The sequence below is a fragment of the Ahaetulla prasina genome, chromosome 3 (genome assembly GCF_028640845.1).
Source record: "Ahaetulla prasina isolate Xishuangbanna chromosome 3, ASM2864084v1, whole genome shotgun sequence".
In the NCBI taxonomy this organism is placed as follows: Eukaryota; Metazoa; Chordata; class Lepidosauria; order Squamata; family Colubridae; genus Ahaetulla; species Ahaetulla prasina.
Window position 1 is genome coordinate 229,355,322 of NC_080541.1, and position 24,700 is coordinate 229,380,021.

At 46.6% G+C, this 24,700-nt stretch overlaps 1 protein-coding gene across 1 annotated transcript in view; it reads left to right on the forward strand.

Annotated features, from left to right (window-relative positions):
* The first annotated feature begins 22,692 nt into the window (after positions 1 to 22,692).
* DNMT3B (DNA methyltransferase 3 beta) overlaps positions 22,693 to 24,700 on the forward strand; it is a 37,220-nt gene continuing 35,212 nt past the window's right edge. The window contains exons 1-2 of the mRNA XM_058178218.1: positions 22,693 to 23,043; positions 24,567 to 24,661. Coding sequence (XP_058034201.1) covers positions 22,887 to 23,043; positions 24,567 to 24,661 — 252 coding nt within the window. The 5' untranslated portion in view covers positions 22,693 to 22,886. The remainder of the gene's footprint in view (positions 23,044 to 24,566; positions 24,662 to 24,700) is intronic.

Genomic DNA, 24,700 nt, shown 5'->3' on the forward strand with positions numbered 1-24,700 from the left:
TTCTATTCTATTCTAGATGAATGTATTTTATTTTTCTTTACGTACACTGAGAGCATAGGCACCAATTCCTGGTGTGTCCAATCACACTTGGCCAATAAAGAATTCTATTCTATGCTAAATATATATATATATATACCTGTATTAATTAACTGTAAGTGTATATATGATTACAAGGGAGATCGGGAATTGATGATAAGCAACCATAAACACTGGGAATTGATTACAGATTATTATGGGTATGGTCATGTCACTTTTTTCATCTCATTGCAACTTTGAAGAAACTGTTGTAAATTGAGGACTATCATAATGCATTAATACTATATATTATAATACTGTATATCAGTGATGGATAACCTTTTTGCCATCGCGTGCCAAAAGTGGGGGAAGTGCGGGGGGGGGGGTGTCGCACACGTGCCTGCCCACACCCATAATTCAACGCACCCTGCCCCCTGCGCATGCGTGCGACCCCCCCCGCCACTTTTGGCACAGATGGCCCAGTGGGACCGGTAAGCCTGTTTTTCACCCTCCCCAGGCTCCAGAGGATTTCTTGGAGCCTGGGGGCCCTCCAGAAAACAGCCTCCCCACCCCAGGCCCTACGGAGGCTGGAAATGGCCCATTTCCTGACTTCCAGTGGGCCTGGAAGACCCGAAAATCGGCTGGCTGCCATGCGCATGCATGCTGGAGTTGAGCTAGGGCAACACTCTTGTGCCCACAGATATGGCTCCGTGTGTCACCTGTGGGATACATGCCATGGGTTCACCATCACGGCTATATATTATCCAAGTGGATGAATGTCGGTCTGGATCACGAGGAAGGGAGGCAGGACATGGACAAAGAACCAGAATTCTTCTTTCGGATTTCTCCCAGTCAGGATTGAGAACAAGAGGCACATCATCCGAAATTACAGAATAAAAATCCACGCTCAGTTTAGGGGTGGTCAAGAAATGGAATCAATCAGAATAGAGCTAGAAGGGACCTCGGAGGTCTTCTAGTCCAGCCCCCCCTCTCAAGCAGGAGACACTTCAGAGTTGTAATGTATTCAGTGAAGATATAATATAATATAACAACAGAGTTGGAAGGGACCTTGGAGGCCTTCTAGTCCAACCCCCTGCCCAGGCAGGAAACCCTACATCATCTCAGACAGATGGTTATCCAACATTTTCTTAAAAATTTCCAGTGTTGGAACATTCACAACTTCTGCAGGCAAGTCGTTCCACTGATTAATTGTTCTAACTGTCAGGAAATTTCTCCTTAGTTCTAGGTTGCTTCTCTCCTTGATTAGTTTCCACCCATTGCTTCTTGTCCTGCCTTCAGGTGCTTTGGAGAATAACTTGACTCCCTCTTCTTTGTGGCAGCCCCTGAGATACTGGAAGACTGCTATCCTGTCTCCCCTGGTCCTTCTTTTCATTAAACTAGACATACCCAGTTCCTGCAACCGTTCTTCATATGTTTTAGCCTCCAGTCCCCTAATCATCTTTGTTGCTCTTCTCTGCACTCTTTCTAGAGTCTCCACATCTTTTTTACATCGTGGCAACCAAAACTGGATGCAGTATTCCAAGTGTGGCCTTACCAAGCCATTATAAAGTGGCACTAACACTTCACGTGATCTTGATTCTATCCCTCGGTTTATGCAGCCCAGAACTATGTAAAAGCAAGAAAGAAAATGAGGAGAAAGGAGGCATAAAATGAATTAGCATAAATGTAAATTTGGGAAGGATGTTGTAAGAAACTAAATGAAAGTATAAAGGTATGATAGAAATATAGTAAGAAAATGATGGAGGAGGAAGTAGAGGACGCAAAATATGTACCCCAGATGACACACTGAATGATTAATGATGCATTGTTTGTTTGTTTGTTTGTTTGAAAAAATAAACAACAACAACAAAAGCAGGAGACACTTCAGACAGGTGGCTGTCCAGTCTCTTCTTAAAATCCTCCAGTGATGGAGCACTCACAACTTCTGGTGGCAAGCAGTTCCACTGATCGTCCGTAATTCTAGGTTGTTTCTCTCCTTGATGACTTTCCATCCATTGCTTCTTGTCCTGCCTTCTGGTCCTTTGGAGAATAAATTGACCCCCTTTTCTTTGGGGCAGCCCCTCAAATACTGGAATACTGCTATCAGGGACCCCTCAAAGTCCTTCTTTTCTCTAGACTGGCCAAACCCAGGTCCTGCAGCCGTCCTTCATTTGTTTTTGTCTCCCAGGCCTTTGATCATCATAGTTGCTCTTCTTTGCACCTTTTCCTGACTCTGGATACTGAGGGCCACACACTTAATTTTCAAAGACAATTAGCACATACAGCCACCACTTAGACTCTTGAGTTCCAGGACCCCAGACCCCCTTTTCTGGCAGCAGCCATCCTGGCCAGCCATCATCAATTCCCATTTGCAAGGCCTGGTAGCCACTTCCGGCCTTTGTTTTAAGTGTGAAGATGAAATCCAGATTCCTTGTGTAATCCCCCTTCCTGCCTCCTATTCCTTGGTGGAGGGTGCCTGTGCAGAGGAAGAGAAACAGGGTTTCCTGAGTGGAGCTGTGTTTGTGTGTCCTTCTGGGGTGACCCCAGACAATAAAAGGGAGGGGGAGGCTTGGATTGACAGCAGAGCAGGAGGCTTTTAAAGGATAGAGGATTGCATTAGAAGTAGGAAAAATGAATTTATTTATTTATTTATTTATTTTGTCACAACTGTATATATAAGCACAAGCATGAAAGTAACCATATAATATATAAGCATATATATATATAAGCATAAGCATGCAATAACTATATTAATTGGATATAATGAAAGAAAACAATAGGACAGGAACGGTAGGCACTTTGTGCTCTTATGCACGCCCCTTACAGACCTCTTAGGAATGGGGTGAGGTCAATAGTAGACAGTTTTTGGTTAAAGCTTTTGGGAGTTTGAGAAGAGACCACAGAGTCTGGTAGTGTGTTCCAAGCATTAACAACTCTGTTACTGAAGTCATATTTTCTGCAATCAAGATTGGAGTGGTTAGCATTAAGTTTAAATCTATTGTCTGCTCTTGTATTGTTGTGATTGAAGCTGAAGTAGTCTTTAACAGGAAGGACATTGCAGTAGATCAGTGGTTCCCAACCAGTGTGCCGCGGCACTAAGGGGTGCCGTGAGATCTTTTGAGGGTGCCGGGAACTTTTGAGCTACAGAGATTTTAAATATCTATTTCCTTATAAGGGTGCCGGGAACTTTTGAAAGGCTTTCCAAGGGTGCCTCAAACAAGAAAAGGTTGTGCCTCAAACAAGAAAAGGTTGGGAACCACTGCAGTAGATGATTCTATGAGTTAAACACAGGTCCTGTCGAAGGCAGCGGGGTTCTAAGTTTTCTAAACCCAAGATTTCAAGTCTGGTGGCATAAGGTATTTTGTTGTATTCAGTCTGTTTTTGTGTGTACACACACAGACTCTTGAGAGAGAATTGGATAGGGGAGAGCCAAGGGTGGATCAGAAGAGGAAAAACGGGTGCTTCTTAGTCTATATGGGTTAGAGCAGGGGTCTGCAAACCTGGCTCTTTTAAGACTCTTGGACTTGCTGAAAAGCTTTGCTGGCTGAGGAACTCTGGGGGTTGAAGTCCACAAGTCTTAAAAGAGCCAAGTTTGCAGACCCCTGGGTTAGAGGAATTAGATGAAAAATAAGGGTGGATCAGAAGTGGGGAAAATTGTGTGTCTCTTTGTGTGTGTTAGTGTATTTGTGTGTGTCATAGGGGGACTGCATAGGTGAAAGTGAAGAGTGGATCAGAAGTGGGGGGAAAGTGTGGGGTTGTGTGTGTTAGTGGTTTGTGTATGTATGTTGGAGGAACTGGATAGGTGAGAGTGAAGGGTGGATCAGAAGAGGGAAAAGTTGTGTGTTTCTCTCTGTGTGTGTTAATGCATATGTGTTAGAGGAATTGGATGAAAATTAAGGGTGGATCAGAAGTGGGAAAAATTGTGTGTCCCTACTTGTCTTAGTGTGGGTGTTGTGCCGGTGGAATTGGATAGGTAAAGGGTGAAGATGGAATTTTTGCACCCAGCTACATGTTTTCCTGGGGAGGAAAGGGAGGGGGCTGTCCGAAGACCCCCTCCCCATCAAGCATTGAAATGCAGAGAGGCTGCATACTGTGGAATAACCCTTGCATATTCAAATCTCTTTCCTGGGGGTGATTCTGCAGGAAATCACCGCCTGAAAGGCCTTTTTGTCATGAAGATCAGCCTGGGGGCATCCTGGAAAAGGGGAAGGAGAAAGAGGAGGAGGAGAAGGAGAAAAAGAAGGGGAGGGGAGGGGAGGGGAGAGGAGAAGAGGAAGAACTGAAGAAAAAAGAGGAGAAACAGAAAGAGGACAAGGAGAAAGGAGATGGCGAAAGATAAGAAAAAGAGAAGGAGAAAGAGAAAGAGGAGGACAAGGAGGAGAAAAAAGAGAAGGAGGAGAAAGAAAAGGAGAGAGGAGAAAGAAAAGGAGAGAGGAGGAGAAACAGAAGGGGGGAGGAGGAAGAGTATGAGAAAGAAAGGGAAAAAGGGAAAGGAGAAACAGGAGGATGAGTGGGAAAGGAGAAAGGAGGAGAAAGGAGGAGAAAGACAAGGAGGTGGAGAAGGGAAAGAAAGAAGGAGAAAGAAAAAAGGGAAGGAGGAAGAAGAAAGAAAAAGAAGGGAAAGGAGATAGATAAGGGGAAAGAAAGAGAAATGAAAGGAGAAAGAGAAGGAGAAAAGGGGGAAGGAGAAAAAGAAGAAAGGAGAAAGAAAAAGGAGAAAGAGAAGGGGTGGGACTGACTTATTTATTTTTGCAAACCTAGGGCTTTTGCAAGAGTTAAATCAATCCCAAGTGGAACAAAATCCTTTTTTTTTTGTCTAGCAAGGAAGAAACCCAAGTAGGACTTTGTGTCCCCCCCCCCTTCCTCCCCCCTTTGGAACCTGCCTGATTGCAAGTCCCAGGGGGGAGGGCTAAGGGGGGGGGAAGGGGAGCCCTAATTGGGGGAAGTGACCTTGAAGGCTGCTTTGTCCAGCAAAAGACCCTCATTAAGTGGGAAAAGTCACCCTGGGGGGGTGCTGGAAAGGCCTCTTGCAATGCCAGAGTGGGATGAAGGAACCCCCCCCATCCCCCCCACCCAAAGGGAGTGTTGCCCGAAGGCTGGTACAGTTGACCTGCAAGGGGCACCACCCCAGGGCCCGGCCAAGTGGCTAATCTCTCCTGCAGGTCCTTTATTTATTTGTTGATTAAATGTTAAGCACCATCCATCTCCTGGTCCTGCAGTTTCTTGAGAATTTTAAACATTTGGCTGGCAGGTTCCTGGGGGCCTCCATCATCTCTAAGCCTCATTGCTTGTTTCGTTTCAACCCTTTCTCCCCTGGTTCTTTCTCTCGGGTATTTTCTTCCTTCTCCTCCTCCTCTTGTGCTCCTTCTCCTTTCACTTTTTCTCTCCTTTTTCTTCCCCTTCTGCTGTTCTTCCTCCACTCCTCCTCCTCCTCCTCTTCCTTCTTCTCTCAGTTCAACAGATTAACAGAGTTGGAAGGGACCTTGGAGGTCATCTAGTCCAACCTCCCTTCTCCGCCCAAGCAGGAGACACTACCCCATTTCTGACCGATGGCAATCCAGTCTCTTCTTGAAAGCCTCCAGGGATGAAGCTCCCACAACTTCTGAAGGCAACTTCTGTTCCATGGGTGGATTGAATAGAATAGAATAGAATAGAATAGAATAGAATAGAATAGAATAGAATAGAATAGAACAGAATTTTTTATTGGCCAAGTGTGATTGGACACACAAGGAATTTGTCTTGGTGCATATGCTCTCAGTGTACATAAAAAAGAAGATACGTTCATCAAGGTACAACATTTACAACACAATTGATGGTCAATATATCAATATAAATCATAAGGATTGTTCTCACTGTCAGGAAATTCCTCCTTATTTCCAGGTTGAATCTCTCCTTGATCAGTTTCCATCCATTGTTCCTTCTCTGGCCTTCTGGTGCTTTGGAAAATAACTTGACCCTCATTCTCATTCTCCTTCCAACATTCTTATTTCTCTTGTCATTCTTCTCTTCTCCTTTTCCTCCTCTTCCTTCTCACATTCTATTTCTCTCCTCCTCTTTTTCTTATCCTCCACCTTTTTCTCCACTCCTCTTTTCTTCTCCTTTTTCCATCTCCTCTCCTCCTCCTTCTGTCCTTTTTCTTTTCCTCCACTCCCTCTCCTCTTCTTTCTTCTTCTCATTCCCCTCTTCCTCCTGTCTTCCTTGCCGTTCTTCATCTTCTCCTCTTCCTTCCTTCTTCCCCGCTTTCCTCTTCCTCCTCCTCTCCTTCCCCTTTCTCTTCTATTCCCATTCTCCTCCTCTCCATCTTCCTTCTTCTCTCCTTTCCTCCTCCTCCTCCTTTTTCACCTCTCCTCCTCCTCTCCTTTTTCTTCTTTTCCCCCACTCCTTCTCCTCCCCCCTCCTCCTTTAGGTTGGCCTCCCTTACAGAGTTGTTGTGGCAGAGAAGGTGCAGATTAATTGTTTGGAAAGAGAAAGGAATGCGGTTTCAAGAATAGACATGATATGAATTTCTAAAAAACTTTTGAATATAATTTCAAAAGTTGATCTCTTACCTAAATCTTTCTCTGACCATAATCCAGTTCTTTTGGTACTTAGAAAAAAAGATTGTGAATTATAGATGGAGATTAATTGAAAGGAGATGGTTGTTAAGGACCAAAAAAGAAGAAATTAAATGAATATTTTGATAATAACCTGGTTAAAGGGACAAATTTAATGATTATTTGGGATTCCAGTAAAGCCGTCATGAGGGCTATTTTATACAATAGTATGATCTAGAGAAGATAAAATCCCAGGCCAGGAAAAGATGCCAAAGACTTTGGATGAAATCAGAAAGAAACAAACAGAATTGCAAAGGATTCTAAAATGTTACATCCAATTAAACAGTTACTTCATCAACTGTCCAGCTCAGGGATCTGCAAACTTGGCTCTTTTAAGACTTGTGGACTTCAATTCCCAGAGCTTTGCTGGCTGAGGAACTCTGGGAGTTGAAGTCCACAAGTCTTAAAAGAGCCAAGTTTGCAGATCCCTGGTCTAGCTGAACAGTCCAAGAAACAGAAACCAAACTGATACATGCAAAACAAAAACAGTTTGCAAATAAACCAGGAAGATGGCTCACATACAAATTAAGAAAGGAAAAAGAGAATGGTTGAGAATATCCATGAAGGTGACAATAATAAAAGATAATGATCTTATTAAAAAGTCCTGACACAGTTTTTACTCCAGTCTTTACAAGAATCAGGAACTTGATAGGCATAAAATAGATGATTATCTGCAAATACAACATTCACCTAAACTTTCATAAGTCCTGTTGATTTGTGAGAAAAGAAGGATCATTGTCCTACACCTCTAGATTTTACCTCATGATCTGCAAACATACTACCCTTTCTGTGTGAGTGTAGATGTGTGTTTAGAAAGAATTTGGTTGTGCTCGGAAAACCTGCTCATGTAGGCTCCGAAAGGCTTTCTTAACAGACTAACAGAGTTGGAAGGACATTGGAGGTCTTCTAGTCCAGGGGTCTCCAACCTTGGTCTCTTTAAGACTTGTGGACTTCAACTCCCAGAGTTCCTCAGCCAGCTTTGCTGGCTGAGGGACTCTGGGAGTTGAAGTCCACAAGTCTTAAAGGGACCAAGGTTGGAATCCCCTGTTCTAGTCCAACCCGCTGCTCAAGCAGGAGACCCTACACCATTTCAGACAAGTGACTGTCCAGTCTCTTCTTAAAAGCCTCCAATGATGAAGCTCCCACAACTTCTGGTGACGAGCTGTTCCACTGGTTTATTGTTCTCACTGCTAGGATGTTTCTCCTTAATCCTAGGTCGGATCTCTCCTTGATAAGTTTCCTTTCTGTTACTTCTTGCCCTGCCTTCAGGGGCTTTGTTCAACAGAACAGAATAAGAATTGGAAGGGACTTTGGAGATCATCTAGTTCAACCCCATGCTCAAGGCAGGAGCTACATTATACTACCCTGGTCAAATGTTTCAAAATACCCAGCAAGGAGGAGCAGCCCCAACTTCTGGAGGCGAGCAGTTCCACTGGTTGATTGTCCTCACTGTCAGGAAGTTTCTCCTGAATTCCAGGTTTGCTTCTCTCCTTGGTTAGTTTCCATCCGTTGCTTTTTGTTTTGCCTTCAGGGGCTTTGGACAGTAAGGTGACCCCCCTCTTCTCTGTGGCAGCCCCTCAAATATTGGAAGATTGCTATCATGTGTGCATCTTCTCAATCAACCATTTAATGAGCTGGAAGGGACCTTGGAGGTCTTCTAGTCCAACCCTCTGCTCAAGCAGGAGAACCTATATCATTTCAGACAAGTGGCTGTTCAATCTCTTCTTAAAAACCTCCAGTGTTGGAGCAGCCACAACTTCTGGTGGCAAGCAGTTCCACAGGTTTATTGTTCTCACTGTTAGGATGTTTCTCCTTAATTCCAGGTTGCTTCTCTCCTTGATTAGTTTTCATCCATTTTTTTTTGTCCTGCCTTCAGGGGCTTTGGAAAATAAGTTAACCCCCCTCCTCTTTGTGGCAGCCCCTCAAATATTAAAATACTGCTATCATGTCATCTCTATTCTTTTGTGAACTGTGAACCTCTTTTCATTAAACTAGATGTACCCAATTCCTGCAAATGTTCTTCTCCAGACCCTTAATCATCACATGAAATTAATTTACATCAGAAATGGCTGAGCCAAACACTTATCAGGAAGGACTATATCCTACTATACAACACAGTATCAACAGTAGAGACCTTCAAATTTCTAGGTTCTACCATATCGCAAGATCCAAAATGTACAGCTAACACCAAAAACGTCATCAAAAAAGCACAACAAAGAATGTTTTTTTCTGCGCCAACTCAGAAAGCTCAAACTACCCAAGGAGCTGCTGATCCAGTTCTACGGAGGAATTATTGAGTCTGTCATCTGCACCTCTATAACTGTCTGGTTCGGTTCTGCAACCCAACAAGACAGACACAGACTTCAGAGGATAATTAGAACGGCAGAAAAAACTATGGCTACCAACCTGCCTTCCATTGAGGACCTGTATACTGCACCAGTCGAAAAGAGGGCTGGGAAAATATTTACAGACCTCTTGCATCCTGGACATAAACTGTTTCAACTCCTACCCTCAAAACGACGCTATAGAGCACTGCACACTAGAACAACTAGACACAAGAACAGTTTTTTCCCGAAGGCCATCACTCTGCTAAACAAATAACTCCCTCAACACTGTCAAACTATTTTCTAAGTCTGCACTATTAATCTTCTCATCGTTCCCATCACCCATCTCCTCCCACTTATGACTGTAACTTTGTTGCTTGTATCCTTACAATTTATATTGATATTGATTGTTTCCTGATTGCTTATTTGTACCCTATGACCATCATTAAGTGTTGTAAGTGTTGTACCTTGATGAAGGTATCTTTTCTTTTATGTACACTGAGAGCATATGCACCAAAGACAAATTCCTTGTGTGTCCAATCACACTTGGCCAATAAATTCTATTCTATTCTATTCTATTCTATTCTATTCTATTCTATTCTATTCTATTCTATTCTATTCTATTCTACATGCCATGACGTCATCATGGAAACAACATGTATTGCATAATTCATTTTCATCCCCTTGTCCCTCCTCCAAGTATCTGGGGTGGTGGAAAAGTACAGGTAATTATTGGCTTACAACAAAAATTGTGTCCAAAATTCAGATTTTTTTAAAGTAAATTTTGACTTTTCTTGACGCATTTGTTTGTGAATCACTGCTTTTGTTAAATTAGTAACACAGTTGTTGAGCAAATCTGGTTTCCCCATGGACTTTGCTGGTCAGAAGGTCGCAAAAGTGGATCACGTGACCTGGGACATTGTGATCATCATAAATGCGAGTCAGTGGTCAAACACCCGAATGTAAATGGCCTGACCCTGGGGATCCTGTCACGGTCATAAGTGTGAATGAAAACTGGACACGAGTCGCTTTTTTTCATTGCCATCGTAACTTTGTGTGGTCACTAAGCAAATTGTTGTAAAAGGACTACTCGTATGGCCTTCCCAAATTGAGAAGGTGGGATAAACTGGCAGCGAATGGATAAATGAGGTTTTGGGGGCAAAAATCGATTGGATTCCAACCATATAGATCAGGGGTCTCCAACCTTGGTCCCTTTAAGACTCTGGGAGTTGAAGTCCACAAGTCTTAAAGGGACCAAGGTTGGAAACCCCTGATATAGATCAAGCTGAACAGAAGCTGACATGAGGAATCTTCGCTGCTCTTTGAGCTTGCTTGTTTTCTTGCAAGACGTTTCACGACCCAACTAGGGAACATCATCAGTGCTACTAAGAAGTGATGTTTGCCGACAGTTTTATATTCTAGTACAGAGATCTCCAACCTTGGCAACTTTAAGACTTCTGGACTTCAACTCCCAGAGTTCCTCAGCCAGCGCACGCTGGCTGAGGAACTCTGGGAATTGAAGTCCACAAGTCTTAAAGTTGCCAAGGTTGGATAGCTGGCTGAGGAACTCTGGGAGTTGAAGTCCACAAGTCTTAAAAGTTGCCGAGGTTGGAGACCCCTATTCTAATATAGCAAGCTCAGAGAGCACTAAGGATCCCTCAACGTCAACCCTGAGTTACAAATATTCTCCTTTATTAAAAGCTGATACATTTGTGTTCGGTGTCTTGTAGGAATCAAAGAGAGCACCGAAATTTCTGGATTTTAATCCGATCTGTTGCTTGGAGAAGGCGCTGCAGATTCCCGATTCCGGCTTTCTTGCAATCCTGAGAATAGAGCTGGTCTTTCTTTTCCTCAGCTATGTAAACCAGACCTTGCCCTGGGTGATTCCTACCCATTGGGCAACCCCGTCCCCTTTTAGCCCCAGGCCCTAATTGGGAATGTGGAATTTAAAAAAAAACCCTGAGGTGCATTGATACCGCCTGCTGGAAGACCAGAAGGGGCTGTTCCAGGCCTTGTGCTTCTCAGCCACACTGGATCTGGAGATCCAAAGAGGATCTCCTGCTTGATTGCAGGGGATTTCAGAGAGAGAGGTAGATTCTCAGGGTCTTTCCCCAGCCTGCAGCCTTCCCTCCCCTCCCCCCCTGCATTTCTGCTCCCCCCCCCCTTTGAGACTTTCGGTTTCGACTCTGCAACCTGGCGGGCCTAGTTAGGATTGAATCTTTGGGTGAGGATTTTATGGGTTTCCATTCTCTGGATTTCTGCTTTTTTGGGGTTTTTTTCTTTTTGCCTGAATCCTCGACTTTTCTGCCCGCTCTCTTGTTAAGGGTCCAGAGCAGAGACTCCCCCCAATATCTAAGCAGCCAAGGAACTCAACCACTTCTGATCGCTCCTGCTTGCAAAATGCACCCCAAAACTTCACCTGAGCTAAACCTTTCCAAAGTGGGGGAAAGGCCACTTTTTCTGGATTGCAAAACAACACCCCCCCATTGCAGGGACCCTCCTTCTCCAGGGGGGCCTCTGCCCAGGTCCTGGGGGGAAGGGAGGGAGAGAGGAAGGCCTCCAGGCAAATAAGGTGGGGGGGGGAGAGTGCCACTTTCATAATGCAAATCGCCCTTTTGCATTTACCTAAATCCTGCCTTTCCCCCCTTCTTCCAGGTTATTTGGGGGAGGGGGGGAGACAAAGGCTGGCCCGGGCAGGCAGCTCCTTCCTCTCTCTCTCTCCTCCCTCCCCCCCCCCAGCAGGGAAACGCATTCACCTGGAGATCCGCCTCTTTGTCCTTGCCCCGGACCAGGGAGGATTACGGACTGGGGGGGGCGGGAAAGAAAGGAGGGAGATTGGAGAGGGGAGGGGCCGTTGGGGGAGGGGGGCGTGCATTGCCATCCGATTCCCCTCCCCCTCCCGCCTGGGCCGGGGGAGGGGAAGGGAGGGGAGGGGTCGCCCAACCCAACCCAACCCATCCTGGCCACGGCTGGGCTTTCGCGCAGGAGGGCGCAGCGCACGGAGGGTTAACGCGGCGCCCAGGTCGCAGGGCGGGTTTTTTGGGCTTCGCCCGCTTCCGATTCGAAACCCGGGAAAAGAAAAAAAGAAAAAAGCCAAAGTCACGCCTGGCAGTGGCGGAGCAGGTAGGAGAGGCGGCGGCGGCGGCGGCAGCACGAGAGGAAAGCCCAGCCTGGCCGGGAGACGAGAAAACTCAGCGCTGCGGAGCCAAAGGGGCACCAGATCCCAGCCAGAGCCCGGCAGGGAAAGCTTTCCAGCCGGGGCTGGCTTTTGTCTGGTCGGGGGGCAAGGATCGGCTTTGGGCGGTGCCAGCTTAGGACCCCCCCCTCCAACTGCCGTCCTTCCCCCCCGTCGTCCCCAGGCGCCCCCTTTGATCCGGCGGGCGCCTGCTTGGCTGTGCCCTGCAGAGAGAGAGAGAGAGAGAGAGAGAAATGGGGAAGGGGCAGTTTAGGCTCTAGGGAGGACCTCTCCCCACTTCTGCCTGTCTGCCTCCCCTCCCCCCCCCCGCAACCCGCCTGCAAAACCCCCTCCCCGCTTTGCCCTCCCCATTCCCCGAGGCTGTTTTCCCGGGCTGCGAAGGGGCGGAAAAGCCACCCGGACTGGCCGTCCGTTCGCCCGCCTGCCGGCATCCCGGTCTCCGTTCAGCGCATCCCGGAGGTGGGAATTTGGGGTCTTGCGGGGGTGGGTGGGGTGGTGGCGTGGGCGAGCTGGTTCCCGCCCTGCTTGAGCCAACCTCGTTTTCCTGGTCGAGAGAGGGGACGACGACCCCCGACAACCCTGCCAGGTAGGTCGCCGGATGGGGGGAAGGGGGTTTCCTAGGGAAGGAGGAGGGGGCAGTTCAGTGGGCAAGCAGGGTTGAGCACGTTGCGGGACCCTCTGCCCTTCCGGCGTTCCTTGGGGTTTTTTTTTCCTCCACCAGCCCCCAGACCCATTTTCTGCTGGAGCCCCCGGTGGGGAAGTCAAAGCATAGCCCCATCTGCCCTCGAAGGATGCCCACTTCGGCCAGGAAGAAGCCTCGGAGGAGGGATGATGATCCGTGGCCATCGGTGGGGGTGGGGGGCGCAGCCCGGGTCCTCGAGGGTCCCGCACCCTTCCACTAGTCCAGCTGGCCGAAATTGGACTCGCATCACGTGCTGCTGGCCGGAGACTGCGAAAGTGATCCGAGCCTCGCTTTAGGACTTCTCCAAGTCTCCTGCTTTCGCTTGGACTACTTAAAAGATCAGTCAGCCAGGCTGAGAGTTACACTGTTAGCTACACACACACACTGCCGCAGCCCCCAGCCCAGGCAAGAACGATGGGAGTTGTAGTCCAGCACCAACCAAGACCCTGGAGTTTGGGGAGGATGTTCCCCAGGGGAGGGGGAGGTTGTGTGATTACTTGTGTGGGCCAGTGTGGCTTTTGTTAATCCCTTGTACATCCTTTTTTTGGCTGGTGGGAAGGGATTGTGGGTGGGGGGAAGTGGGGTGTCACAGGAGCCAGCCATGTGTGCGACAGCAGCCAAAAAGGCTAATACAGTCCTTGGTTGTATTAAAAAGAGGCATAGAATCAAAATCATGCGAGGTGCTAGTGCTACTTTGTAAAGCCTTGTTAAGACCACGCCTGGACTACTAAGTCCAGTTTGGGTCACCAGGTTACAAAGATGTTGAGACTTTGGAAAAAGTGCAGAGAAGAGCAACTAAGGCAGGGGTCTGCAAACTTGGTTCTTTTAAGACTTGTGGGCTTCAACTCCCAGAGTTCCTCAGCCAGCAAAGCTTTGCTGGCTGAGGAACTCTGGGAGTTGAAGCCCACAAGTCTTAAAAGAGCCAAGTTTGCAGACCCCTGAACTAAGGTGATTAAAGGCCTGGAGACTAAAACATACGAAAAACAATTGCAGGAACTGTGTATGACCAATCTAGAGAAAAGGAGGAGTAGAGGAGACATGATGGCGGTTTTCCAGTATTTGAGAGGCTGCCCCAAAGAAGAGGGAGGTCAAAGTATTTTCCATAACATCAGAAGGCAGGACAAAAACCAATGGATGGAAACCAATCAAGGAGAGAAGCAACTTGGAATTAAGGAGCAACTTCCTAACAGAGAGGACAATAAACCCCGTGGAACAGCATGCCACCAGAAGTTGTGGTTGCTTCATTACTGGAGGTTTTTAAGAAGAGACTGGACAGCCACTTGTCTGAAATGATATAGATTCTCCTGTTTGAGCAAGGGGCTGGACTAGAAGATCTTCAGGGTCCCTTCCAGTCCTTTGATGATTGATGAGGAGCAGTGGTGGGATGCTGCTGGTTTGGACTTTTTCAGGAGAACCTGTAGTTCCGACCAGCGGCCTGGCCCGCCCACCCGCCATGGCGCTATCACCTCCTATAGAATCGCTGCTTTTTCGATGCCGTGAGCGTGCTCACATTTTCGGTTCCGGGTGAACTGGTTGTTATAGTACGTGGCGCCCATCTCTGATGAGGAGGGAGGCCATAGGTCCAAACAGCTTCTCTGCTTTCCCCAGAAGGGTACAACAATTCCCATGCGCCTGGCCACAAGCACAGGTGGTCCTCGGATTTACAATCAGAGTGACCTAGGAATGGTTTTCACTTCTGACAAAGTCAATGAGGGAAGCCACTCTCTCTTAATGACTGCATGATTCGTTTAACGACTTGTGACAAAAGTCATTGATCAACTACCTGGCTTAACAGTGGACATTTTGGGTTTAATTGTGGCTGTAAGTCAAAGCTTTACCTGTACAGGTAGTCCTCATTTTTCAACCACAACTGAGCCCTGAATTCATGTTGTTAAGTGAGACAGTCGTTGTTTTTGCCTCATTTTATGACCTTTTTTGCCACCGTTGTTAAGTGAACCACTGCAGTTGATAAGTTAGTCACCCGAGACACTTGTTAAGTGAGTTTTGCCTCGTTTTATGACCTTTTTTGCCACCGTTGTTAAGTGAACCACTGCAGTTGATAAGTTAGTCACCCGAGACACTTGTTAAAGTGAGTTTTGCCTCGTTTTATGACCTTTTTTGCCACCGTTGTTAAGTGAACCACTGCAATTGGTAAGTTACCCTGTTTACCCCCAAAATAGGACATCCCCTGATAATAAGCCCAACCGGGCTTTTGAGCACATGGCAATAAGGCCAAGCGATTATTTCAGGGTTCAAAAAAATATACGTAAGACAGGGTCTTATTTTTCGGGAAAACACAGTAGTCACCTGAGACATTTGTTAAGTGAGTTTTGCCTCGTTTTATGACCTCCCCCCCGGTCATAAGTATGAAACAATGGCCAAGCATTTGAAATTTGATCAATTTGATCGCTGCAAAGGTCTTAAAACTGTGAAAAATGGTCATAAGTCACTTTTTTGTTGCTGTTGTAAGTTCGTGAACGGTCCCTAAATGAGCTGTTGTAAGTCGAGGATTTCCTGGATCGATAGAACTACCATTCGCAACCAAAAACGGAAGGAATATAAATTGCAAACCATCTTCGCTGCTCCAGAGTGGATTCTTTGCACATTTAATGCATAAAACCCCCATCGTGTTCATCGCTCATTTCCCCTTCAGGGCAGTCCTTGACTTACAACCACCCTTTTAGTGACCGTTCAAAGTTTTTTTTTTTTGTTTACATTTATACCCCGCCCTTCTCCGAAGACTCAGGGCGGCTTACAGTGTATAAGGCAATAGTCTCATTCTATTTGTATATTTTTACAAAGTCAACTTATTGCCCCCCCAACAATCTGGGTCCTCATTTTACCTACCTTATAAAGGATGGAAGGCTGAGTCAACCTCGGGCCGGGCTTGAACCTGCAGTAATTGCAGGCTACTGTGTTCTTAATAAGCCTTAATAACAGGCTTTACCAGCGTGAGCTAAACCGGCCCCTAAAAGTTACGATGGCACTGGCGTTTTTCACACTTACGACCATCGTACCGTTGTGATCTTGGGATGTGTGTGTGTCACGGGGTCCCCTTAGGCAACCTTCATGGACAAGTGAAGTCCATGGGAAATCTGGATTCACTTAACAACTGCTGTGATTTGCTTAACAACTGTGGCAAAATTCAGACGCTTGGCAACTGATTCATACTTATGACGGTTGCAGTGTCCCGGGGTCACGTGGTCCCCTTTGGTGACCTTCATTGACAGGCAAAGTCCATGGGGAAACCGGATTCACTTAGCAACCGGGTGACTCATTTAAGAACTGCTGTGATTCACTTAACAACTGTGGCAAGAAAGGCCATAAAACGGGGCAAAACTCCCTGAACAAACGTCTCCCTTAACGGCAGAAATTCTGGGCATTTGATTCACTTAGCAACTATGGCAAGAAAGTTGTAAAGTGGGCAAAACTCACTTAACTGTCTCGTTTAGCCATAGAAATTTTGGGTTCAGTTTTGGTTGTAAGCCGAGTTATACCTGTATTTTACATGCAGGATGGCTAAGCCATCATAGGAAGTGGGCTTATGCATTGCACTTACTTAGCTGTGGTTGATGTGTGTGTGTGTCTCTCTCTCACAGGGCCTCCTGGGGTGGCTTTAGGCAATTTTTGCCTTTTTATAAAACATCTTAAACACTTGTTTCCCCCAAATCTGGTGCCTTAGAAGCAGGGGATTCTGGGAACTGAAGTCCAGACCTGCAAGGGCCATTCAGTCTAGAGCAGGGGTCTCCAACCTTGGCAATTTTAAGACTTGTGGACTTCAACTCCCAGAATTCCTCAGCCAGCAAAGCCACATGTTAAGGGAATCACTACAGTTGTTAAGTTACGGTTCTCCTCCTCCTCCTTTTCCTCCACCTCTTCCTCCTTCCTCCTTCCTCTTCCCCTTTTCTTCCTCTTCTTCCTCTTTCTCCTTCCCCTTCTTCTCCTCCCTAGCTTATTCCCGCAGGTGCAGGGTCTGCTTTTTGGATCATTGAACGCCACTTTGCATGGTCAGGTGTGCCTCCAGGCCATCTTGACATCTCTGTTTTGGATGCCCATGAGGCCGCTGGCCATTGATTTCTAGTTGGTAGGCAGTCTTGGTCCCCATGGTGGAAGGTGCTGCTCTCAGGACAATGTCCATGGCCGCAGAGTCAGCCTTCTCTCATCTTCTCTATCATTGGCGCAACACCAAAATGCTGCCATTAGTGATGTGGTCAAGAAGAATGGAGCCTTCGCATTTCCATGGCATGGAGAGAGCGTTCGGTCCCTGTTGTTGCTGCCCAGCATTCAGTGCCATACAGGGTGGGTGGATGGTTGTCTTTAAGATTTAAGACAGGTTGGCATTTGTCTTGTCACATAACACACTAGTGAGTTCTCGCCAATGCATCCAGGCTGCATTCGCTCTTGCTAGCCGTATATATCTACACATACACATGCATAACACATATATACACATACTGTACACATACATATACATACGAATGGAATGGAATGGAATAAGAAGTAGAGAATAGAATAGGACAGGACCTTGGAGATCTTCTAGTCCAGCCCCCTGCTCAAGCAGGAGAACCTATACCATTTCCGATAAGTGACTGTCTAATCTCTTCTTAAAAACCTCCAGTGATACACACACACACACTTACACTGTAGACCCTGCTCAAGCATCGCTTATATCCTATGTCTTGGATAGAAGGGAGTGAAAAGGCGATAATCTTTTTCTGCCGTCCTCACCACTCTCTGCACTGCCTTTCTGTCCAAAGCAGTTAATGCTTCCAAACCAGACAGTAATCACCATCCCTCTATAGAAAGTGGTAAGGACAGGGGAAAGAAGATGTACTTTTCTCATGTGACACAGAAAAAGCTGGCTTCACCAGTGTCTTGGTGTTGAGTGACCAAGCCAGCCTACTTCTTAGCTGCACACCCAGAAATTTGATGCTCCTAACCACTTCCACAGGTGAAATATTAATATGCAGAGGTGTGAGGCTTTGCCTGCCTTTTCTGAAATTGATAGCCATCACTTTAGTTTTTCCTACGTTTAAAATGAGGCTGTTTTTCTTACACCGGTTCACTAAACCCTCTTCAGAGTGGAATTTAGGGACCAGAAGTGATCTACTTGATGTTGTGGTGAGGAACCATCAGTGACCATCAAACTTGCCATAGATCTAACTAAGTTTTTTTGTCCTCTTTTCCATCCCTTATATATGTCAGCTTGTGTGGTTTGTTCACAGATCTTCTCTAGGGTGCCTTTATGCTCTCTGAACTTGGTTATTTTCTTGCAGATGTTTCATTATCCAAACTAGGTAACATCATCAGTGCTGGAAGGGAGGGGGGTTTGGTGGAGAGGAGGAGGAGTGTGGGGGTCTTTGGTGTTTTTTGACTGGTGGTTTTCTTGCAGGCATTACATGACCCAGGTAGGTAGTGTCATCAGTGCCAGATGGGAGGGGGAGTTGCAGAGAGGAGGAGGAGGAGGAGGAGGACTGTGAGGTCCTTGGTGCTCTCTAAGCTGGGTGGTTTTCTTGCAGATGTTTCAGTACCCAGACTAAGTAACATCATCAGTGCTAGAAGGGAGTGAGGTTTGCAAAGAGGAAGATGAGGAGGAAGAGACTCAAGGGGTCCTGGGTGGTTTCTTGAATCTGGTTGCTTTCTAGCAGATGTTTCATGACCCAGCTAGGGAACATCATCAGTGCTAGGGGGTTTGGAGGGAGGAGGAAGAGAATTACTATGGGGTTTGATCTTTGTTTACAAACTTGTGGCTTGTCTTGTCAGTGGGAGTGGTCTTGTTCCGTTCCTTAACATCAAGATTAACACTAGACTAACAATCAAGCTGTGCAGTTTTAGTATTTAAATACTAGAGACTTGCCCTGTCCATCTTAGTGGGAGTATTATTGTTTTTAATTTTATTTATTTGCATCCTGCCTTTTATTATTTTTACAAATAACCTCAAGGGGGCTTTGCATAATGTTTTTTTTTTTTTACTCCTCTTGGTGGTTTTCTTGCAGGCATTTCATAACCAGACTTTGCTCCAAAGGTACTTTTCAAACAACAACTGGACTTCTTTGCTTTTCTTTCCTTGAAAAGATTTCACTTCACATCTGAAGTACTGAACTGAAGCTTCTTGGGTCAGAAGTGAAACATTTTCAACCAAATCAAACAAAGTCCAATTGCCTCTAGAAACGCAACTTTGGGACAACCCTGACCTGAATGGTTGAGAATCTATATAGATAGACAAACTAGGTAATACAAACTTCGCACCCTTCTAGCAGTGATGAAGTTACCTAGCTGGGTAGTGAAATGTCTCCAAGAAAACCACCAGACTCAGCTGCTCAAATGAATGTATGACTCCAAAGATGGTAGCTCTCACAAAAGGGGTAAAATTTCCCTTCCCCACCATCCCAACTTGGGGCTCAAAGTCATATCAATGATGCCAACAATGTTTGCTCTCGCTTTCGTCAAGGGACATGCTTTTAAATATTGTGCATTCTGACATCTTTATTAAAAAGACAGATAACAAGAGTTGGAAGGGACCTTCAAGGTCTTCTAGTCCAACCCCCTACTCATGAAGGAAACCTTATACTATTCCAGACAAATGGTTGTCCAATCTCTTCTTAAAAACTTCCAGTGTTGGAGCATTCACAGCTTCTGGAGGCAAGTAGTTCCAATGATTAATTGTTCCAACTTTCAGCAAGTTTCTCCTTAGTTCTAAGTTGCTCCTCTCCTTGTTCAGTTTCCATCCATTGTGCTGTGCCTTGGAAAACAGCTTGACCCCCTTCCTCCTCTCTGGAGCAGCCCCTCAAATATTGGAAGATGCTATCCTGTCTCCCCTGGTCCTTCTCTTCACTAGACTAGCCAGGCCTGGTTCCTGCAACCGTTCATCGCATGTTTTAGCCTCTAGTCCCCTAATCATCTTCGTTGCTCTTCTCTGCACTCTTTCTAGAGTCCCAGCATTTTTTGTTTTTATATCGTGGCAACCAAAACTGGTTCGACAATGTAATGGGTTAGATAAAGTCACGTTAAATCTCTTTTCCCTCTAACCCAGCCCATTTCCTGAGACCCTGGCACAATCCCTTTCTTTAAAGGGGAAGGGTCTTGAGCAGATTGCAAAGCTGGTTGCAGACGTGGGACCCTTCCTCAGTGAAGGGAAACTGGAAAATTACTAAGCTGGAAAACAGACGTTTCCTGCTGCCAGAAGACCTTCCCGCTGATAATGTGGTTATATCAAGGAAAGGGGGAAGGAAGGCGGGAGACTGCTCTAGCCACATCCTTTTTACTGGAGGAATTGAGCGAAGCATTCTGGGAACTGGGTTTTTTGGGGGGGGGTTTTGGGTGGGGGTGGGGGAAGAGGGTGGATGAATCCAGGAAAATACCCCAAAATTTAGGTCTTCCGGTTTTCCAAACCTGGATATTTATAAGTCTCTTTGAGTACAGGCAGTTCTCAACTTGCAACCGTTTCGTTTAGGGACTGGTCCTCGCAGTTAACACATTGCAGCATCCACGCGGTCACGTGATCAAAAATTTGGTTGCTTAGCAACCGACAGGCGTTTATGCAGCATCCTGGCTCGTGGGTCGCCATTGGCAACCTGCAGGGCCCGTTTCAGAGAAGCCAAGTCAATGAGGGGGAGCTGGATTTGCTTAATGACCTCCTGATTCGCTTAACGACCGCAGCGATTCGCTTATACGCCGTGGCAAAATGGTTGTAGATCCGTGCGGTCGTTCAACAATATCCTCCATGGATTGTTGGAAGCCGGCTAGGAAGATTGCAAATGGTGGTCATGCGTCTCCAGGATGCTGAGACCGTTGTAAATACAGGCCAGTTGCCAAGGCCCGAATTTTGATCATGTGATCCTGCAACGGTCGTAAGTGTGAGAACCGGTCACAAGCCATGTTTTTCAGTGCCCTTAGGGCTTTGAGTGGTCACAAAGCAAATGGTTGAGAGTGCGACTTGTACTTTTCCAAGCCCTTCCGTCCTTTATCTGTGTCTCCCATTTCAAAAGGTGCCAATTCGTCTTGCAAAGCTCACTTCATTTGGTCGCAGAACGAATCACACAGACAGAGCTGATGTTCACAATGGCACCTACAGGTAGCCTCTGACTTACGACCAGCACGGAGCCCCAGATTTCCATTGCTTAAGCGAGATACTTGCTAAGTGAGCTTTGCTCCATTTTACGACCTTTCTTGCCACGGTTGTTAAACGAATCAGTGTGGTTGTTCGGTCGTTAAGTGAATCTGGCTCCCCATTGACTTTCCTTGTTAGAAGGTCACAAAACGGGGATCACATGACCCCGGGACACTGCAACCGTCAGAAATATGAGTCACTGGCCAAGCGTCCGAATTTTGATCGCAAGAACATTGCACAACGGTCGTAAGTGTGAAAAAGGTCATAACTTGCTTTTTTTTTTTGTAACTTCAAACGGTCACTAAACGAACTGATGTAACTCAAGGACGACCTCTACCGCTGAACCAAGACGTAAGTGAGTTTTGCTCCATTTTGGGACCTTTCTTGACACAGTTGTTAAGTGAATCACTGGTGTTGTTGAGTTAATCCCATGGTTGTTAAGTGAATCTCACTCCCCATTGACGTTGCTTGTTCGAGGGTCACAAAAGGGGGTCAGAATTTTGATCACGTGACCACGGGGAGGCTGCAGCGGTCGTTAAGTGTGAAAAATGGTCCTAAGTCATTGTTTTCAATACCGTAGTAACTCCGAATGGTCACTAAACAAATGGTTACAAGTCGAGGACTTCCCGTACTTTTAAGGGTCTGCCCATCCAGAATTTGCTTTGATTTGCAATTTCATTTGCTTTTGGCACACACAAATGCCATCCGGGGCCGGTTTCCACCCTTTTGTGATGAAGGTGGCATGCAGGCAGGCAATGATTGTGTGTCTCTGTGCGTGTTGTGTTGTGTTTTCAGCCTGAGGACCCATCAACAAGCGCCACCCTCTCTCTCTCTCTCTCTCATTAAATATTCTTTGCCGGAAAACCCATTTAAAAAGTTCTTTTTTTCCTCTTGTCTCTTGCAATTAGCCCAAGGGAGCCCTGCCTGCCTGCCTGCCTGCCTGGGCAGATCCCTTTTTGATCCCTGCAGGATCAAGGCAAACAGCTGGAGGCTTTGTTCCTCCCCCCACTTTCTCCTCCCCTCCCCAAAACACACAAGGCCACATTTCCTTCTTCCCCTTAGCCTGGCCTTTGGGGCACAGATGGCGAGGGAGGAGGTGGGGGGTGGGTGAGCTCTGGGACATTCTGGGACTGGGGAGGGGTGTGTGTCCCCCTTTAAAATAATAAACCAAAGTTTTGTTTCGGAGTTGTGGGTGGGACGGGACAGCTGAATTAAGCCCGTTTAACTTTTGCAATAATTTGCAGACATTGGCAGTAAGCATTTCTTAAGTGTTGCAACGTCAAGATGAATGGACTTCAACTCCCAGAATTCCTCAGCCAGCCATGCTGACACTGAGGAATTCTGGGAGTTGAGGTCCACCCAATTTATAGTTGCTAAGTTTGAAAAATACTGATATTTTATTGATCTCCAGGTATGGGATATATGTCATAGCTGGGAGTTCCCCAGGCAGCTTGCTTTCAGATGGATGGACTTCAACGCCCAGAATTCCCCAGCCAGCCATATGTCGAAGTCCACATATTTTACTGTGGCCAAGGTTGGAAACACTGGTCTAACTAGACTCGAAAAAAGGAGATTTTTCTAAAGAATTGAAGCCCAACCATCTTAAAGCAGGCTGGCTGGGGAATTCTGGGACTTTCCATCCATCTTAAAGCATTCTGGCTGGGGAATTATGGGAATGGAAGTCCATTCATCTTAAAGCAGGCTGAGTGGGGAATTCTGGGAGTTGAAGTCCACCCATCTTAAAGCAGGCTGGCTGGGGAATTCTGGGACTTTCCATCCTTCTTAAAGCATTCTGGGTGGAGAATTTTGGGAGTTTCCATCCATCTTAAAACATGATGGTTGGGGAATTCTGGGAGTTGAAATTTGACTCAGCCTGCAAACAAACTCTTAAAATGGGAACATCGCAGCTGGGATCCATTCTCATTTGGGATCCAAGAGATCTGTTTGCAGTGATGATTATCGCAGGATGACATTTGGCTTGACTCAAAGTTGTCTTCCTGGAAAATCTCTCCCGCAGGTTAAGATGAAAAGAGAAAAGAACATCAGGTGGACGATGGATCTGACCTTGACCAATGGGGACTGCAGTGATTCGGACCCTCCCTCTACGGAGAAGGATGCTGCAGGTACCTTTGCACCCAAGGGGCCGTCAGGTTTTGGGGCAGCCCGCTTTGACCCTGGGGTCATCTGTCAGGTGCTGGAAAATGGGTGGGCTTGCCTTGTCTGGGGGGTGAAGGTAAGGGAGGGGGGAATGAGGGAGGGAGAACCCAAAAGTGCTTTTTCAAGAGGCAACTGGACTTTCTTTCTTCCAGAAAGTCCAGTTGCCTCTTGAAAAAGCACCTTTGGGGACAACCATGACTTGGATGACGGAGAATCTCCATAGAGGGAGGGAGGGAGGGAAGAAAGAAGGAAGGATAAAGAGGAAGGAAGGAGGAAGAAAGGGAAGAGGAAGGAGGGAAGAGGAAAAGAGAAGGGAAGAAGGGATGGAAGGAGACAGGAAGGAAGGAGAACAGAAGGAAGAAAAAGAGGAAGAAACGAAGGAGCAGAGAAGGAGAGATGAAGGAAGGAGTGGGGAGAGTAAAAGGGGAGGGAGGAAATAAAGGGAAGGAGGGATGAAAGAGGCAAGAAGGAAGGAGAATGGAGATAGGATAAAAAGAGGGAGAAAGAAAGGAGGAGAGATAAAGAAGGAAGGAGGACGGGAAAGTAAAAAGGGAGGGAAGGAAGGAAGGAGAAGCTAGGGAGAATAAAGAGAGGAAGGAAGGATAAAGAAGGAAGAAAGGGACGGAGGATAAGGAAGGAGGGAGGAAGAAAAGAAGTGAAGGAGGTATGGAAGGAGGAGGAAGGAAAGAGAAAGGAGGGAGGATAAAGAGGAAGAAAGGAAGGAGGAGAGAAGGAAAGTAAAGAGAGGAAGGAACAAAAGAAGGAACAAAGGAAGGAAGGAGGAGAGAGAGTTTGGGTGGAACATGTGTTAGAAGAAGCTCCTGGGGTCAAAGAAGGAGACATCTTGATAGTCTCCATAGATCCGCTTGGTTAGGAAAGGACCAGCCGTGACAATTGAAGCCCACCCGTATCTTCAAGGTTGAGAGACACTACTTGGATGCTCCCAGCATGGAGGGATCTCTGGCCTGTGACGTAGTCCTTGACGTACGACCACAATTGAGACCTGACCCTTTAAGTGAGACGGTTATTATCTGAGTCACACCCAATTTTACAACCGTTCTTTGCTTAACGACCGCCGCATAAAAGGTTATAAAATTGGGTGCGACTCAGATAAAACAACCATCTCCCTTAGCAACAGCTGTGGTCACAAGGCGAGGGCGGCTTGCATTTTGTGAACCCAGGAAAGGCTGTTTTTGCTGGGACAGGTGCCCGCCTCTGACGTGCTTTCAGAACTAGACGTCTGCAGTTGCAGAGGGGAAGAAGAGAAGGATGGGAGACCACGAGGAGATCTTTGGCTGCTGGGCTGGACCTCAAGCAGGCAGGCGGGCGGGCGTGGGAACTTCCAGCGCCGAAATCCTTTTGGAGAAGCCAAATTTGTTGGAATGGGCTTAGAACTGGGAAGCTGTTGGGGATTTGTGCAGAAAGGAAGTCACGGGTGTCAAACCCCAGGCCCACCTCCCTCTTAGTGACGGAAGCTTCCTTTGCGCAGACGCCAGCCTGGCGGAAAGTGTGACCTCTCAGATAAAGGAGGAGGAGGAGGAGGAGGAAGAGGAGGCTGATGACATTCCCAAGCAAACCCAAAAGGTGAGCCAAGGACAGGATGTGCTCGTTTAGGCTAGTGGT